The 13,927-nt window shown below is 43.6% G+C and overlaps 1 protein-coding gene across 1 annotated transcript in view; it reads left to right on the top strand.

Moving 5' to 3' along the window:
• The window catches only part of LOC124595932, a 721,865-nt gene that overhangs the window by 703,270 nt on the left and 4,668 nt on the right, over positions 1-13,927 (top strand). The window contains exon 5 of the mRNA XM_047134851.1: positions 7,270-7,446. Coding sequence (XP_046990807.1) covers positions 7,270-7,446 — 177 coding nt within the window. The remainder of the gene's footprint in view (positions 1-7,269; positions 7,447-13,927) is intronic.

Raw genomic sequence — 13,927 nt, 5'->3', positions numbered from 1 at the left:
GTGACTCTTCTCATAGCTGAGCCTAGAATCAGTAGAAAAAGTGCTGGTGATAAAATGCAACCCTGCCGGACTCCAGCTGTTACTTTTATGGGTTCCGTCATATTTCACGTGTGGAGTATGCAACATTTGTAGCCACCATATAGTTCTTTCATTATGTTTAAGATCTTCTGTTGTACACCGTACTTCCGTAACACCTGCCAGAACAGTTTATGTTTCACGGAATCGAAGGCCTTTTGAAAATTAATGAGTGCCAGGTACATGGTTGCTTGGAATTCTTTGCTTTGCTCTAAAATGATCCTAAGAGTTTTAATAAGAACAACACATCACTTGTGCCCTAAAATTGGCCCGTTCTTTACGCAGTCACCTTTCAAGAGACTTTTCGATTCGGTTTAAAATTCTGGTGATGGCCTTACTGGACACTGACAGCAATGTAACACCACGCCAGTGGTTACAGTCTGACAAATTTCCCTTTTTTGGGAGCTTTACCACCAAACCATTTTCTGCTCCTTTGGAGATTTCTGTTCAAATCAAATATACTTCAGCAAGGGATGGAGCATTTTACCAGTACTTTCAATATCGGCTTTTAAGAGCTCGTGCTATGTTGTCTAGGCCGGGAACCTTTGCAATCTTTAGGGTTTTCAAAGCAATCTCAATTTCGTCCATTGTGGGGCACTGCAGATTTATATCTTAATCATCTTCGACTTCCTGTGTAACATGTCTTACCTCTTCCTCTTGGCTGTCTTCACAATTCAGCAGTTCCTTGAAGTGCTCCTCCCATCTCTGTAGCTGTGCCCTGCTGAGTTGTACGCATCACCTCATCCTTGGTCTTTACTGGTTCTTCACGTCTGAAGTTCTTAATTGACAACCTTTTGGTTATGTTATAGAGCTCTTTTATATTTCCTTGTCTTGCTGCCCCTTCTGCTAACTTTGCTTCCTTGTCTATCCACTTCCTTTTATCTCGACGTAGCCATGTTTTCACTATTCACTTCGCCTCTCTACTGCCTTTTTGCCTTACGTAGGAAACACTTCCAACAAGATCGGTCGTATTTTACGGAAATACGATGTGAAATGTGTTTTCCAACCCTCATCTAAAATTAGAGTGCTTTTGAGTTCTGTTAACGATGATCTTGGTCTGCGTAAGGCGGATGTATGTCGCATTCCTTGTAGCTGTGGCATGGCATATATTTGTCAAACTATCAGGACCGTGGAGGACCGATGTACTCAGCATAAACGGCACACACGATTACAGCAGCCAAGTGGATCTACTATTGCCGAACATTGCTTGGATACTGGTCACGCCATTCTATATAATAACACCTAGATATTGGCATGGACGTCCAGTTATTGGGACAGTGTCATTAAGGAGGCAGTTGAGATTAAATAAGCGAGCAACCTCGTTAACAGAGATGGAGGTTTTTGTTTAAACTCTGTTTGGAATCCTGTTCTCTCCTTTGTCAAAAAACAGAGGGACAGAGTCAATGCTACCTCACCTGCGAGTTCGTAGTCTATCTATATCCTCTGTCTTTGGTCATCTTTGGTGGCACTAGAGTTCAGTGTGTGTGTTATCTTTCCTGCATCAGTCCGAGAACCGAGGTTTTAAATTTGCATGTACGTCACCTGTCCATTGAAGTTTGCCTCGAAAATGGCGGGGTGTTCTCCCGCCGAAATATCTGCGGTCGCTGCAAGTGTTACCTGGCTGAATTCCCAGAAGTTATTTGAAAATTGTATACGCCAGGAGAAACTCAGGTCACAATATGAACCCTGCTGGGCTGTCCATAAATCCGCAAGAGTATGAGGGGATGAAGATGTCCTCTGAACAGCATGTTGCTAGGCATCCCAGATATGCTCAGTAATGTTCATATCTGTAGAGTTTGGTGGCCAGCGGAAGTTTGCAAACTCAGACTGCTGGAACTACCGAAGTGCGTCGGAATGCATAATGGATATGACTGGATGCAGGTGATCAGACAGGATGCTTACGTACGTGTCATCAGTCAGAGTCGTATCTAGACGTATCAGGAGTCACTCCAACTGCACACGCCCCACCCCATTACAGAGCCTCCACCAGCTTCAACAATCCTCTGCTGACATGCAGGGTCCATGGAGACATGAGGTTGTCTTATTACCCGTACACGTCCATCCGCTAGATACAATCTGAAACGAAACTCGTCCGAGCAGCTAACGTGTTTCCAGTCCAATGTCGGTGCTGGAAGATCCGGGCGAGGCGTAAAGCTTTGTGTCGTGCAGTCATCAAGGTTCGTTGAAAGATTCGCACTTTGACAGTTGTTGATGGCTCAACATTGAAATCTGCGGCAATCTGCGAAAGAGTTGCACATAAGTCACGTCGATCGATTCTCTTCAGTCGTCGTTGGTCCCGTTCTTGTGAGATCTTTTTCCGGCCGCAGCAGTCGGAAATTTGATGTTCTACCGGATTCATGATATTCACGGTACAGTCGTGAAATGGTCGTGAGGGAAAATCCCCACTTCATCCCTGCCTCGGATATGCTGTCCCCCATTCCACGCACGCCTACCTTAACACCACCTTAAAACTCACTTAAATCTTGATAACTTGCCATTGTAGTAGAAGTAACTAATCTAACAACTGCGCCATACATTTGTTGTCTTACATAGGCGTTGCCGACGCAGCGCCCTATTCTGCCTGATTACGTATCTCTGTATTTAAATACGCATGACTATGCCAGTTTCTTTGGCGCTTTAGTGTACAATTACAGTAACCACACTTGAAGTTGACCAACTCCAGCGGAGCGTATGAAGTGTAGACGCAAAGCAGTTAAACTGCTGCGCGATGTCGGGACGCGAGAAGGGAGATATTTTGGGGATAAGTTACGGCACTACGCGCCTTGCACTCATCAGTTAATGTGAGAAAGATAACACTCATAACTAACAAGGTTTCGTGAATGCGGGTTATACAGAGTCTCATCTTGAAACGTGGCACTTACTCGTTGTAAAGAATATGAAAATAGAATAAGGCTGTTGTAATAAAATTTTAAACGTGGCTGTACTTCACCAACGGTACACGTAGAAACTTGAAAACATTAAAACAACAGCCAGCCAGTTGCAGGATTAATTCTAACCCTTTACCATGTGTCCTTCACCACAGTTTCGACAAACATTAATTTGTCTTCTTCAGAAGGGAAATGGACCTCTGAAATCACCTATTGGAAAAACGAATGTTGAAGCCGTAGGGCTATTGTAATACCAGGCAATCAGGAATGCCACAGCTGTTAGATCGATGACTTTGGCTGCCATGGCATAAAAAAGTAGTCTCTTCCAAGTATTCCAACTGCTTCCGACATGCCTCAATCAGTTTCTTGATACAATCGGTCAGCTTCCAGCGCAGGTATTGTACAATACGTTTGTTTTTCATTCCGCATTGCGAAACAATTGCGACAAAATTTTCTATTAATTATACATTTGAGTGTTATTTTATTAACCGCGGAGGAAAATGATGACAGACTACCTTCTATGCCTCATAATTTACGATCATCAAAGTAAGTATTAAGTAATGAAAAAAATTATGCAAAAATTTTAAACTTCTTGGTTGGAGCATAGTGAGTTTAAGTCTTGGCTGAAGAGTTGTAACAAGGGAGTTACAAAAGCTTACTGTAAAATCTGTAGTTGTAATCTTTCGTGCGGAATGTCTGAACTAATGAGACACAAAAAGTGCCAAGATCTCTAAGCAGAAGCCTTGTTATATCAAAATTTTTAAACATGTCAACATTTTTAAGCGAAATTCCGGCTCATACCTTTAAGGCGCTATAAATGGAACTAAAAATGTGCAGATTTCATGCAAAAATGACATGGGTATTACACTTGTTAATAATTTCGTGTCACTAATGGGAAGCTTGTGTCCAGAGTTGAAATATTCAGAAGATGTCCTCTAGGAAAGAAGAACGTGACAAATATTTTACATCAAGCCACAGGATTGACCCATAAACAAGAAGTTACTGACAACATGAAGAACAAGTGTTCTAATATTATACTTGTCTCGAATAAAAAACAGTCCACAGTTTCACTATGCACCATGGACTAGTGCTGTTATGAGGCAGCCTGCATCATACAAAAACTATGACCATGGGTGGCGAGGGTGCAATACTATCTGCAGGTAAATGCTTGAACATTATATCTGAAAAAAAAATCAAAATTAGACACATAGTAATTACATATACAATAGCTTCGATAGGAAGTAATAGAACGTTCTATAGGCCTGTGTGACGATGGAACCACTTTAAAGTATAGCGTTATTAGTAAGTTCATAAAATTACTTTCTACCACTTTATAAGTAATTAAAATATGTATTCGAACATTTTTGTCTTATAAAGAGGTTCTGTAAAACACAATGCTAACTTTATTATTAGAATATATAGCAAGTACATTAAAATATTGAGATGAAATGGGGCGGTGTTCATTGGTATTGGTCTCTTTGGGAATTTATTTTTCTCTGTCTTTTCCCCTTTTTCTGTGTCACAGGGGACCACATAAGATTTTATGAATAATGAAATGAGAAATGTGATCATTACATGAAGTTTTATTAACGAGACGCATCGCATTACCGACTACGGTAGGTTATGATCGAGCCTGTATTCGGCTGTTATCAAGGAATGCACTATGCAATGTATATGTACAATCAATCGCTGGGCAGAGTACGAGGAGGGGAACAGTTGCCGATTGAGATAGAGCGGTGGTCAGTAAGAGGTGAAGCTCTGCAGGTGAGTACGGTCACAGACAGAGAGCGTGCTGCTGCAAGACCAGCCATCGCTCATAGAACGGGGGCAGAGTGTGGACTCTGGAGGCGGCGTGGCCAGTACTGTGACGGGAGTCTTGTCCAGTGGTAGCAGCGCCACTGGCTTACGTCACTGTGCATGGGTTTGGAATGCACCCACCACGAATGATGAACACTTGAGTTGGTGATCGACTGCGTTGCGTAAGCAAATGGTACGTTAACCTCGCGAATTTTCGGAAGGCGGAGTGAAGATTTAAACGAAGAGTATCGGTATTATGTCACACCAGTAGGAAGTGTTCATGATCGAAAATGAAATTGAATTGTATTACGGACGTGTTTCCGTGCAAGCGTAACCTAACTGCCGGTGCGCCCAGTCTACTTATAACCAAAATCGGTAGAAAGACGAGCTGCTGCGCACTTTGGAACGTATTCACTAATACACCTAATTAATGTTAAGAATAGAGGGAGACGATACAAGAACTGCCGAGAACCGGTCGAAAAGGGAACATATATGTGAAGAAGTCGGCTTCATTTTTTGTTCTATGGGTTAAGGCTAAAGGCAGACTGCATGTCTGCATGAGTGAGAATTGTCATTAACAATAAAAGTACTTATTCAATAAGACATGCTTTATTTAAGCTCATTTATTTACAGAAAATTTCAACTTGTAATTTTTTTTAAAAATTGGATCTATCAGTTTAATAAAATTTTAATTATGACAGGGTTTTTATGTTTGTGAAGACTACTGGTTTAATGTGATCGAATTCATGTACATACAATTTCAAGCGGTTTTTAGTGGTTTATCACGCAGTCTGCACGGTCAAATGTTAGTGCACTTCGTGAGGTATCAAATTAAATTCATTAAATGTTTTGAGCACCAAAATTGACATGATACAGCAATGTGTAACTGTTCAGCAATGATGTATTTATCTCGGGCTGCTAAGTTCCAGATGAAGTGTTTCCTTCACAACCAGTCATAATCCGGTAAGTTGCGCTTCCGGTAATCTGTCTCTCCTCCCATCTCATGGTGGCAGTATCACCGACAGAAGACTCCTGTCACAATACTTGCCGTTCCGCCTCCAGTCTCAGAGTCCACTCAAAATAAAATGGTTCAAATGGCTCTGAGCACTATGGGACTTAACTTCTGAGGTCATCAGTCCCCTAGAACTTAGAACTACTTAAACCTAACTAAGCTAAGAACATCACACACAATCGTGCCCGAGGCAGGATTCGAACCTGCGGCCGTAGCGGTCGCGCGGTTCCAGGCTGTAGCGCCTAGAACCGCTCGGCTACTCAGCCCGGCATAGTCGACTCACTGTCAGTGGGCGGCTAGTCTCGCAGCGGCAAGCTCTCTGTCGTTGGCAGTATTGACTTCCAGGCCGTAGTTCACTTCTTTGATAACAGTCGAATGATGTCTCGAACATAATTAGCGTAATCGATAAACTGACACGGCTCAATTAATTAGCGGTATTACTATCGTGCTAATAGTCAATGTTTTTATTTTATTTCAATATTTTATTTATTTATTTTTTGCTGTTGTAACATAATTCTTCGAAAGTTTCTACATTACTATAATTACTGATAAACCACTGATTTCATCTGGTGTAGAGAGCTTATGGACTATTGTACGAGGGGCATTCAGCAAGTAATGCAAGACAATTTTTTTTTTCTCAGCCAGTTTAGGTTGACAAAAAAATGCGGAATTTGTTGTGGGACATGGTAGAATATTTCTGCTTCTGCCTCTATAGTTTCATGAAGCTCCGATAGATGACGACGCTATATATATAGCAGCTGTGATTGAATTTCTTTTGGTGGAAAACCAGAGCATGGCAGACATTCATAGGCAGAATATCTACGGAGATTTGGCAGTGAAGAAAAGCACGAGAGTTATTGGGCGAGGTGTATCTCCCCCCATCACAAGGAGTTCAGGGAAACCTGTCCTATCTCCCGCCTGCTGGCCATCCGCACATAGCTGTGGCGCGTACAATGTTGAGAAGTGCGGACACTCTCATTCGATGTGACCGACGAATCACAATCAAACACCTCGCTGCAGAACTGGACGTCTTTGCTGGTGGTAATGATACACTTGTCCACAACATTATTCCTCGACTACAGCTATTGTTGAGGAATGATGGTGGACATATTGGGCATTTCCTGTAAGGAACATCATCTTTGCTTTGTCCTACTTTGTTATGCTAATTATTGCTATTCTGATCAGATGAAGCTCCATCTGTCGGACATTTTGTGAACTTTGTTAGTTAGTTTCTTTTTTCTGTTCTAATAAAACCCCATGTCATTCCAAGCATGTGTGTCAATTTGTACCTCTCTATCTACATTATTCCGTGGTTTATTCAGTTTTCAAATTTATACTGACTTTCTGATCACCCGGTACATCTAATTGTGAAGGGTAAAACCTGATGAATCAGCCGGCACATTCAGCTCGCTATGAATGCGTGAGTGACCAAAATGTGACCTTTTGGCCATATGACGCCCGCGGTGTTCACCTGTCGCGTCGCGTCGTGTGTTCCAGTGGCGGTGAGCTCGCCGGCGCCGCAGGGTCAGCACGGACAGCCGCAGGCGGGCTCCCCGTCGACGCCCAACCCGGGCGGCGGCGGCCCCATCATCCGCAGGGGCCGCGTCTGGCGCGAGTGGCGCCGCGGAGACCCCACGCTCATCAACAGCCTCTGGAAGAGCAAGACGCCGCTAGGTGCGTACAGTCCACGGCGACACAGATACAGAGATAAGTGGCGGCTAACAAATCGCAAGGAATGCATTACTCTTTGACGTGTCCTTTTTCCCAAATCTCTCAGTAAGCATCCGCTTACAAGTTATTAATATTTTACTGGTTGAGCTCGGACTGACCCGGTGAAATGGGTCGGACTCCAAACGGCATTCTCTACTTCTTCAAACATAGAATAAATCTACACGAATAATAAAAATGGATATATGTAAGTATGTATACAGGGTGGACAATTGATCGTGACCGGGCCAAATATCTCACGAAATAGGGGTCAAACGAAAAAACTACAAAGAACGAAACTTGTCTAGCTCGAAGGGGGAAACCAGATGGCGCTATGGTTGGCCCGCTAGATGACGCTGCGGTTTTTTTAAAACAGGATCCCCATTTTTAACTATACTGCGTGTTACAAAAAGGTACGGCCAAACTTTCAGGAAACATTCCTCACACACAAAGAAAGAAAATATGTTATGTGGAGATGTGTCCGGAAACGCTTACTTTCCATGTTAGAGCTCATTTTATTACTTCTCTTCAAATCACATTAATCATGGAATGGAAACACACAGCAAGAGAACGTACCAGCGTGACTTCAAACATCTTGTTACAGGAAATATTCAAAATGTCCTCCGTTAGCGAGGATACATGCGTCCACCCTCCGTCGCATGGAATCCCTGATGCGCTGATGCAGCCCTGGAGAATAGCGTATTGTATCACAGCCGTCCACAATACGAGCACGAAGAGTCTCTACATTTGGTACCGAGGTTGCGTAGACAAGACCTTTCAAATGCCCCCATAAATGAAAGTCAAGAGGGTTGAGGTTAGGAGAGCGTGGAGGCCATGGAATTGGTCCGCCTCTACCAATCCATAGGTCACCAAATCTGTTGTTGAGAAGCGTACGAACACTTCGACTGAAATGTGCAGGAGCTCCATCGATCATGAACCACATGTTGTGTCGTACTCGTAAAGGCACATGTTCTAGCAGCACAGGTAGAGTATCCCGTATAAAATAATGATAACGTGCTCCATTGAGCGTAGGTGGAAGAACATGGGGCCCAATCAAGACATCACCAACAATGCCTGCCCAAACGTTCACAGAAAATCTGTGTTGACGACGTGATTGCACAGTTGCGTGCGGAATCTCGTCAGCCCACACATGTTGATTGTGAAAATTTACAATTTGATCACGTTGGAATGAAGCCTCATTCGTAAAGAGAATATTTGCACTGAAATGAGGATTGACACATTGTTGGATGAACCATTCGCAGAAGTGCACCCGTGGAGGCCGAACAGCTGCTGATAGTGCCTGCACACGCTGTATATGGTACGGAAACAACTGGTTCTCCCGTAACACTCTCCATACAGTGACGTGGTCAACGTTACCTGTACAGCAGCAACTTCTCTGACGCTGACATTAGGGTTATCGTCAACTGCACGAAGAATTGCCTCGTCCATTGCAGGTGTCCTCGTCGTCCTAGGTCTTCCCCAGTCGCGATTCATAGGCTGGAATGTTCTGTGCTCCCTACGACGCCGATCAATTGCTTCGAACGTCTTCCTGTCGGGACACCTTCGTTCTGGAAATCTGTCTCGATACAAACATACCGCGCCACGGCTATTGCCCCGTGCTAATCCATACATCAAATGGGCATCTGCCAACTCCGCATTTGTAAACATTGCACTGACTGCAAAACCACGTTCGTGATGAACACTAACCTGTTGATGCTACGTACTGATGTGCTTGATGCTAGTGCTGTAGAGCAATGAGTCGCATGTCAACACAAGCGCCGAAGTCAACATTAACTTCCTTCAATTGGGCCAACTGGCGGTGAATCGAGGAAGTACAGTACATACTGACGAAACTAAAATGAGCTCCAACATGGAAAGTAAGCGTTTCCGGACACATGTCCACATAACATCTTTTCTTTATTTGTGTGTGAGGAATGTTTCCTGAAAGTTTGGCCGTACCTTTTTGTAACACCCTGTATATTCGTGTAGTACTTAAAGAAATATGAATGTTTTAGTTGGACCACTTTTTTCGATTTGTGATAGATGATGCTGTAATAGTCACAAACATACGGCTCACAATTTTAGACGAGCAGAAAGTAGGTACGTTTGAACATGTTATTTCGGCTTTCCAATGTGATACATGTACCTCTGTGAACTTATCATTTCTGAGAACGCATGCTGTTACAGGGTGATTACCTGTAAACACCACATTAATGCAATAAGTGCTCAAAATGGTGTCCGTCAACCTCAATGCATTTGGCAATACGTGCAACGACATTCCTCTCAACAGTGAGTAGTTCGCCTTCCGTAATGTTCGCACATGCATTGACAATGCGCTGACGCATATTGTCAGGCGTTGTCGGTGGATCACGATAGCAAATATTCTTCAACTTTCCCACAGAAAGAAATCCGGGGACGTCAGATCTGGTGAACGTGCGGGCCATCGTATGGTGCTTCGACGACCAATCAACCTGTCATGAAATACGGTATTCAATGACGCTTCATCCACATGCGAGCTATGTGCTGGACGTCCTTCATGTTGGAAGTACATCGCCATTCTGTCATGCAGTGAAACATCTTGTAGTAACATCGGTAGAACATTACGTAGGAAATCAGCGTACATTGCACCACTTAGATTGCCATGGATAAAATGGGGGCCAATTATCCTTCCTCCCAATAATGCCGCACCATACACTAACCCGCCAAGGTCGCTGATGTTCCACTTGTCACAGCCAGCGTGGATTTTCCGTTGCCCAATAGTGCATATTATGCCGGTTTACGTTACCGCTGATGGTGAATGACGCTTCGTCGCTAAATAGAACGCGTGCAAAAAATCTGTCATCGTCCAGTAATTTCTCTTGTGCCCGATGGCAGAACTGTACACAACTTTCAAAATCGTCGTCATGCAATTCCTGGTGCATAGCAATATGGTATGGGTGCAATCGATGTTGATGTAGCATTATCAACACCGATGTTTTTGAGATTCCCAATTCTCGCGCAATTTGTCTGCTACTGATGTGCGGATTAGCCGACACAGCAGCAAAAACACCTACTTCGGCATCATCATTTGCTGCAGGTCGTGGTTGACGTTTCACATGTGGCTGAACACTTCCTGTTTCCTTAAATAACGTAACTAACCGGCGAACGGTCCGGACACTTGGATGATGTCGTCCAGGATGCCGAGCAGCATACATAGCACGCGCCCGTTGGACATTTTGATCACAGTAGCCATACATCAACACGATATCGACCTTTTCCGCAACTGGTAAACGGTCCATTTTAAGACATCACGAAGCAAATACCGTCTGAACTGGCGGAATGTTACGTGATACCACGTACTTATAAGTTTGTGACTATTACAGCGCCATCTATCACAAAGCGAAAAAAGTGTCCAACAAAAACATTCATATTCCTTTACGTGCTACATGAATATGTAATAAAAATGGGGGATCCTATTTAAAAAAAAAACAACGCAGTTGATATCCGTTTGGGCCGGACGGTCGCAGGTTCGAATCCTGCCTCGGGCATGCATGCGTGTTATGTCCTTAGGTTAGTTAGGTTTAAGCAGTTCTAAGTTCTAGCGGACTGATGATGTCAGATGTTAAGTACCATAGTGGTCAGAGCCATTTGAACCAATTTATATCCGTTTGACCTATGGCAGCGCCATCGAGTGGGCCAACCATAGCGCCATCTGGTTTCCCCCTTCTAGCTAGACGAGTTTCGTTTTTTGTTGTTTTTTCGCTTGATGCTTATTTCGTGAGATATTTGGCCCTTTCACTGTCAATGGACCACCCTGTATATATCCCACATCTCCTAAAACAATGGACCGATTCCATCCAAACTTGTTAGATGTATCCATTACTGTCTGGAAAGAATCACTGTGGAATTCAGAACCACCCATCTACCAACGGGGCAGAGGAGAAACATCAGTGTAGTGAACATAATGAGAATATCCATTATTTAGTCACCCAGTATTAATAAATACAAGCACTTAGAGACTTGCAACAAACTTTACTCATAATTTGAAATCTTTATTAAACATTTTTTCGCTGACAAAATGACGAAAGGAAGAAATTTTCTCTCTTACTACTTTTTCGCTGTTCATGCAGTAAAACATCCACACGAAGCATGATGTTTCTGTTTATTACTTCTTTATAACTGATTATATTTGTCACACTTTTCCATACTGTATTAAAATATGCCACTGAATGTACCAGAAAAATTACATTTCTGTATGACTCGTAGTTCAGGAGATATGACGTCGTAAACGCTGAATGCGTAAAAAAATTTCCACGTCATGACTGACATCTAAATTTCTGACTTCGTTGCTGCTAAAGTTATTCGCAACATTTTTCGCAGACTGTATTCCCATTTGCCGCTGAATGTACCTACAAATATATATCATTTTGCTACAAACAGTTCAGGAGATACGATGTCAGCAACACAGAGATCCGTGACAAGCTCTCCCATCATGCATGACCTTTCAATTTATTGCTTCTTTACTACTGACTTTATTCACAATACATCTCGCTGGCAGTAAGCACATGTGCCACTCAACATATCTGAGCTGAAATATGTGTACAAATACTCGTGAAGTAAGGTAAATATGTGTGAAATAAATTTGACATTTGCTTAGGGAACAAATCCACGGGTAGAAAGCTCATTCTAAAGCCACGGAACATATTCAGTCAAATTTGGTACACTTATCATTTACAATCTATAAAGAAGTAATGTAGGTGTAAGTACCACTAGCCTCCTATTGGGGCCAGTGTTATAACATAGAGACAGATGGGATGACGAGGAGATGGACATAGAAAGAGGTTCAGATAGACACAGACACGGGAAGGAAGAGACAAGCAGAGAGATGGGGAGGAGGAAAATGGACAGATGAAGTGGCAGAGGGGAACGGAGGACATGGGCACAGAAAGGAAAGGTGAAGAGATGAACAGGGAGAGTGGGAAGCCAAGATGGACAGAGAGAGGGAGAGGAAGATGGGAGAGATGAAGGAAGAGGCTGACAAAGAAAGGGGGAGGAGAAAATGGAATTAGAGAGGCAGGGCGAGATGGAAAGAGGAAGAAGTAGATGGGTAGCAGGGTGATGAGTAGATTAACTGAGGGAAGGTGGGAGGAGGAAATGGACAGAGAGGTGGAGGATGAGACTAATAGAGGATGGGGGTGGTGGAGATTGACAGAGGAAGGGTGGAGAGGATGGACAGGGAAAAGGGGAGACGGATAGAAAGAGGAGGAAAGAGAGTTGGATAAAGTGAGAGTAGACAGGTCAAAATAGGAGTGGGAGGGCGATAGAAAGGGGAGGTAAGAGGAGGGACAATCGGAAGGGGCAAGAGGAGATGGACAGAGAGAGGAAGAAGAAGTAGATGGACAAAGAGAAGAGGGAGGAGCACACGGATTAATAGAAGAATGGAATAAATATATAGCCAGCAACACCAGGTTTCTCAGATAGTAATAACTGAAGAAATACACTGCGCAGCACATTAAAGAATCACTTTTTTCGAAACCCACTAACTGTCTCCCATTGCGATGCATAATTTTGAAATTTGGTTCAAATGGGCGTACAACCTTCCTCTCTAAGAGCGCAAAAGTGTCCTGAGACGTCATCTTCGAGCCCGACGTTGTTTCAGACAGCAAGATGTCGACACATGAGGAAAAAAGCCAAACTCGGAAGCTCATGTGACGTGTAAGTTGGGTTAGTGAAATCACATTGGCATCAGATTTCACCACTATTCTGCCCAGCACCAGCGCGGACTTGTTGCACTATGTGATGGTCTCGATACGCCTTCTTACTCCTTCTTTTGACGCCTATGCGATGCGGGGCAGAACTGCGACGCGCGGCGCTGAAATCACGCTGTTTCCTTATGGATGGCTGAGGAAAACATTATGGACACACCGCCACTCAGATTGATACGTCTCTGTAAAGGCATACTTTTAAAACTCTCAATATAGGTGGGCAGGTACCACAGAAGGTGCTCCTGAGCCGTGGGGTTCTTAGAGGGACCTTTTGCCCTTTTATTCACGCAGTGTCAATGTCACACACTTCCCATTCCCTCTCCCTCCACCCCAGTTCCCGTGATCACGGAGCAGGAGGGTGTGAAAACCACCCTGTGCTGCTTCAGAACACGTTAAAATATTGTAGAAGTGTTTACAGGTGTCCTTAGTGGCTCCAACATATACACAACAACAACATTATGATCACGCTGCACTCCAAACATGTGGGATAACGTTTAATGGGGATGCAGCCCCACAAAGACCCTAGAGGTGGGCTGAAACGTTCGGAGGTGTCAGCAGTGTCTAATGTGGTCTGTATCGACGTCCTGTTGTTTATTGGACTGCAATTTGTCGTTTTCGACCGCCAAACGGGTGGAAATCAACGCCCAAGGGGAAGGAATTGTTCCACTGACGTCGTTTATGACACTCCCTGTACCCTGTTCTTG

Source organism: Schistocerca americana, chromosome 2, assembly GCF_021461395.2.
Source record: "Schistocerca americana isolate TAMUIC-IGC-003095 chromosome 2, iqSchAmer2.1, whole genome shotgun sequence".
Lineage (NCBI taxonomy): Eukaryota > Metazoa > Arthropoda > Insecta > Orthoptera > Acrididae > Schistocerca > Schistocerca americana.
The sequence above is the reverse complement of the archived record's forward strand: the minus strand, read 5'-3'. Positions and strand labels throughout refer to the sequence as shown.